At 39.2% G+C, this 5,540-nt stretch overlaps 1 protein-coding gene and 1 long non-coding RNA gene across 2 annotated transcripts; one reads left to right on the forward strand and one right to left on the reverse strand.

Moving 5' to 3' along the window:
- The first annotated feature begins 590 nt into the window (after positions 1–590).
- Positions 591–1,523, forward strand: LOC129947039 (uncharacterized). Its single transcript, XM_056057479.1, has one exon. It carries the CDS (start codon positions 591–593, stop codon positions 1,521–1,523), a length of 933 nt encoding a protein of 310 aa, XP_055913454.1.
- A 1,533-nt stretch (positions 1,524–3,056) lies between these two features.
- On the reverse strand, positions 3,057–4,492 carry LOC129941585 (uncharacterized). The gene is made up of 3 exons (XR_008780887.1): positions 4,273–4,492; positions 3,468–4,202; positions 3,057–3,406 (listed from the first exon to the last, which is right to left on the reverse strand). It is a non-coding gene; the product is annotated as an uncharacterized LOC129941585 (long non-coding RNA).
- Positions 4,493–5,540: the final 1,048 nt, after the last annotated feature.

Here is a 5,540-nt window from a genome sequence, read left to right on the forward strand (position 1 = left end):
TATTCAACACTCCCTACGGCTTTTCCAAAAATAAAAAGCTTTCATTCCATCGGAGAACAACGACCTGCGCCACGCGTTACCAAAAAGCGTAAATCAACGCTAAATCCAATACCAATAAATGTAGTCACCTGCGCCACGTGCTACCAGAAAGCCAATCCCTCCAGCGCCACACAATTCTAACTGGCAACTGAAAAAACAACGATTCTTCGATCAATTGACTCCGGAACAACCATTCATTCTCCACCACAGTCGAGAAGCCAAGAACTATGTAAACTACAGTTTCCAGACGCAAAAGGAGTTCGTTACAACATAACCCCGTCAACAAGCAAGACAGAAGCACCCGGCACAACCAGAAATAATTGTGAAATTAAACAACCCATTCCGAATACCTCATCATCGCATCGGCAGCAGCAGCAGCGTAGAATCAAAAAGTATTGTAAGCAGGTAACCTACAGCCAAATAGTTTTTCCATTTTTGCTCATACATAAAATTTAAATTCAAAATTATATAACAAATTTCACTTATACATTATCATTACCTAAACATACATATATACAAAAGTTCTTTTTAACAATTATTTTTAACAAAAAATGTCTGAAAATGAGGGAGGAACGGGTGAGGGTTCACATGACGATAGAATTAAGACAAGCGATATCCCTGATAATCCATTTCAGGATGCATTAAATAGCCAAGAACCAAACTTGCCAGGGCAAACTCCCGACGAAAGCAACATAAATTCAATCCGTGTCCGGCTCCCATCTTTTTGGGCAGCAAATCCGAAAACTTGGTTTATACAAGCTGAGGCTCAATTTAACGTGTTTAAAATAACTAGTCAGGAAACAAAATACTGTCTCACTATCGCGGCACTCCCTATCGAAACCTGTGAATCGGTCATTGACGTACTTTCAGAACCACCGGCGCGAGAAAAATATAACGTCTTAAAAGGTATTTTAATAGAAAGACATTCAATTTCAGAGTTAAAAAGATTAGAGACCTTATTGAATAAGGCGGAAATTGGCGACCGAAAGCCATCCGAAGTTTTTCGCTCTATGAAGCAACTAGCAGGAACCTCATTCAACGAGGATGTTATAAAAAATTTGTGGATGCGTCGTCTACCTCAGGCTATAAACATTGCTCTTCTCTCGGTCGATGCAAAAGGCATAGACGAGTTAGGGTCCATTGCGGACAAAATTTATGAGGCGTCACAGAACGCCAGTGTGTGCAGCATTGCTTCACAAGGAATTGATAGTCAAGGTTCCAATTTGGAGCAACGCTTATCCAGGATTGAATCCATGATCGAATCAATAAATGTTCGATCAAAGCCCAGAAATAGATCCAGGTCCAGACCAAATCATAGGAGTTTTCGCAATCGCACACCTAGCAGATCCAATCATAGTCACAAGACTTGTTGGTATCATAGGAGGTATGGATCTAAGGCCCAAAAATGTGATCAACCCTGCAACTATGCTGCAAATTCACAACCACGTTCAACAAACCCTAAATCATCTGCAACCCCAAACTAAATGAGGCTACTGTTACCGCGGCAAACAGTCAGTTTTCTAATCGCCGCCTTTTTATTAGAGACACAAACAACAATTTGACATTTCTGGTTGACACAGGTGCGGATGTGTCAGTCATTCCAATCACGCATATTAGCGGAAATAAATCAACAGGTTTACTTTCAGCAGCAAATGGTACCGCAATTTCTACTTTCGGCTCCAAACTTTTAAGACTTAACATTGGTCTTAGACGAAATTTTACCCATCCGTTTATTTTAGCTTCCGTTAACCGACCAATCATAGGAGCAGATTTCCTAGACAAATTTGGTTTATTAATCGATCTGCACCACAAACGCATCATAGACCCTGAAACAAAAATACAATCACAGGGTGTCATAAGAAACGATAACATAGCTCTGCCTATTCAATTTAAAATCGACAACTGCTACGGATCTATCTTGAAACACTTTCCCGAACTAACACAAACACCCAATTACTTTGCTCCGGTTAATCACCCAATTGTTCACCACATTTTAACAAAAGGGCCACAACCTTTCTCACGCCCAAGGAGGCTAGACGCTTCTCGTCATAAGGCAGCTCTCACAGAGTTCGAGCACATGTCTGAGTTAGGCATATGTCAACCTTCCTCTTCGCCCACATGTTCGCCGCTCCACATGGTCAGAAAGAAAGATAACCTGGATTGGAGACCATGCGGAGACTACCGCAGGCTAAACGCCATTACGGTTCCAGATCGTTATCCCATCCCGCACATACAAAACTTCACCATGAACATTCACGGATGCAAAGTGTTTTCCAAAATAGACCTAGTTAGAGCTTACCATTTAATACCCGTCGCTGAAGAAGATGTTTATAAAACAGCCATCACAACACCATTTGGCTTGTTTGAGTTCCGGCGAATGCCATTCGGCTTAAGGAACGCAGCACAAACATTCCAGCGTTTTATAAACACAGTCTGCCAAGGTCTTGATTTCACTTTCATATATGTTGATGACATATTAGTGTCAAGTAAAACGGAAGATGAACATAAATTGCATCTTCAAACCTTATTTAAACGATTATCGGAAAATCAAATTACTATAAACACATCCAAATGCATTTTCGGAGCCGCAGAGTTAGATTTTCTTGGACACAAAATCAATGCCGATGGCATTTTTCCATCACAGGATCGCATTGAAGCCATAGTCCAATTTGGTAGACCAACTACTGTCAAACAGTTGCAACGGTTTTTAGGAATGATTAATTACTATAATCGATTTATTCCTAACCTAGCCAAAATCGTGGCCCCACTTTATGCTCAAATAGGAAACGTAAATGTTGGTCGAAAATCTAAAAAAATTATTGATTGGACGAAAAATATTAACGATGCATTTGAGGAAGCCAAACTCAAGTTATGCAACGTCACTTTATTGGCTCACCCAAAAATCAATGGAGAGTTTTCCATATTTACTGATGCTTCAGGCACTGCAGTCGATGGTGTCTTACAGCAAAAATCAAAAAATGCTTGGGAACCTCTTTCATTCTTCTCGAAGAAACTTTTACCAAGAGAAACAAAATATTCCACCTTTGACCGTGAACTTCTTGCAATTTATTTATCCATTAAGCATTTTAGATACTTCATTGAAGGGCAGGAATTTAAAGTGTTCACAGATCACAAACCCCTGGCATACGCCATAGAATCAAAGACAGAGAGAAATCCACGACAAAATCGACAGCTTGACTACATCTCCCAATTCACTATCAACATAGAGTATGTCAGAGGTCCAGATAATGTAGTCGCAGACTCTTTATCCCGAATGGACGAGCAAGAAATCTCTTCATCGGATACGCTTCACCTTGACTGCAAGGCATTGGCTCAACTTCAATCTTCCGACACAGAGTTGAACAGACTGCTTAGTGAAAAGAACAAAGATCAAAAATCTAAATTCAACATCCAAAAGTTTAAGTTACCTGACTTTGAAATATATTGCGATATCTCCACGGGAAGCAATAGACCCTTTGTACCCCATTCTGCTCGTAGGAAAGTTTTCGATTCTTTGCATAACCTCTCACACCCAAGCATACGAACTTCGAGGAAACTAATTACCAAGCGTTATTTTTGGCCAACGATGAACAAAGACATATCCCATTGGGCAAAAACATGTCTGGCATGTCAAAAGTCCAAAGTCCATAGACACACAAAATCCGCTATCGGTAAATTTAATCTTCCTAACGAACGCTTCGAGCATATCCATTTAGACTTGGTAGGTCCCCTTCCAGAATCAAACGGTTTCTCTTACCTCCTGACGGTAATAGATCGTTTCACAAGGTGGCCGGAGGCATTTCCCTTGAAAAACATTTCTGCAGTGATGGTGGCAAAAGTGTTCATAGAAAACTATGTTTGTAGATTCGGAGTTCCTTTTAGGATTACAACGGACCAAGGAACCCAGTTCGAATCCAAGCTCTTTAGCGAACTTGCAAGAATACTTGGCTCACACCGAATCCACACCACTCCTTACCATCCGCAAGCAAATGGAATGGTGGAACGTTTTCATAGGCAATTAAAAGCTTCCTTAAAAGCAAGAGGCAACACGACAAACTGGAGTTCAGAGGTACCAATAATCTTGCTTGGAATTCGTGCAGCAATCAAAGAAGACTTGAAATGCTCACCTGCAGAGTTGGTGTACGGTCAATGTTTAAAGCTTCCTGGGAAGATTTTTATAAAAAATAAAAACGCAGAGATTTCTGAAGACACTTTTCTTGTAAACTTACGTACCACAATGCAAAATTTAATTCCCACAGACACACGAAAATTGAGTAAGTCAGTTTTCATACCAGCAACCTTACAAGACTGTGATTCAGCTTTCGTCAGAGTGGATAGAGTCAAGACCGGTCTTGCAGCTCCATATGAAGGACCGTATAAAGTCGTTAGACGTACAAGAAAGTTTTTTGTTTTGAATATAAAAAATAAAAATATTTCTATTTCGATCGACAGATTGAAAAACAAACAGTTGATAATAGATGAAAGTAAAAGATATTATGATGTTTTCGTTGGAGCGTTTGCACTGGGGAAGGGTGATGAAGTGGTTCATGCACATGACAGTGCTGAATGCACCCACAAACATGATTGCACTTGAATGCAATATAAACGAAACAACATATCACCGAGTCTCTCTCTCTCGTTTTTTCCGGCATATAACTTTTTCTTAAACTCAAAAAAGCATTATTCTTTTTTCAACGCCATTGGCTGGAGGTCGCACTGTAACTTGTAGTGTAAAAAATTATATATAAAAAACGTATTTAATAAAGTTAAGAGTATAAAATAAAAAAGGTTTCCGTTTCTTAATATATGGAGGCATCAAGAACGGAAAAACTTTTTTCGGCAAGGGTTAGCCCACGATTTTCTCGAAAAACTGAAAAAAAATCATTTTTGTGATTTATGCATCAATTGAAAGGTGGGTCGATGCTCTGTATTTTAGTGAAAACCGCATCATGTTTGGAGGCTTGGTTGAGGAAATAGAGCAACCGAAAGATAATTTGTGATGAGCTGGGTCGAAATTCTGTAATTTTACTTTTTGACTAATTTTTCGGAAAAGAGAGATCGTATAACATTTTGGTTTGCAGTTGTTGGTAGAGCATTTAAATACCTTTCTTTTGATGTGCATTTTGATTGGGTGGGAAATAGTTTTGAAAATACTACTTTTTTCGGCAAGGGTTAGCCCACGATTTTCTCGAAAAACTGAAAAAAAATAATTTTTGCGATTTATGCATCAATTGAAAGGTGGGTCGATGCTCTGTATTTTAGTGAAAACCGCATCATGTTTGGAGGCTTGGTTGAGGAAATAGAGCAACCGAAAGATAATTTGTGATGAGCTGGGTCGAAATTCTGTAATTTTACTTTTTGACTAATTTTTCGGAAAAGAGAGATCGTATAACATTTTGGTTTGCAGTTGTGGGTAGAGCATTTAAATACCTTTCTTTTGATGTGTATTTTGATTGGGTGGGAAATAGTTTTGAAAATGCTACTTTTTCGGCAAGGGTTAG

This window comes from Eupeodes corollae, chromosome 1 (genome assembly GCF_945859685.1).
Source record: "Eupeodes corollae chromosome 1, idEupCoro1.1, whole genome shotgun sequence".
Classification (NCBI taxonomy): domain Eukaryota; kingdom Metazoa; phylum Arthropoda; class Insecta; order Diptera; family Syrphidae; genus Eupeodes; species Eupeodes corollae.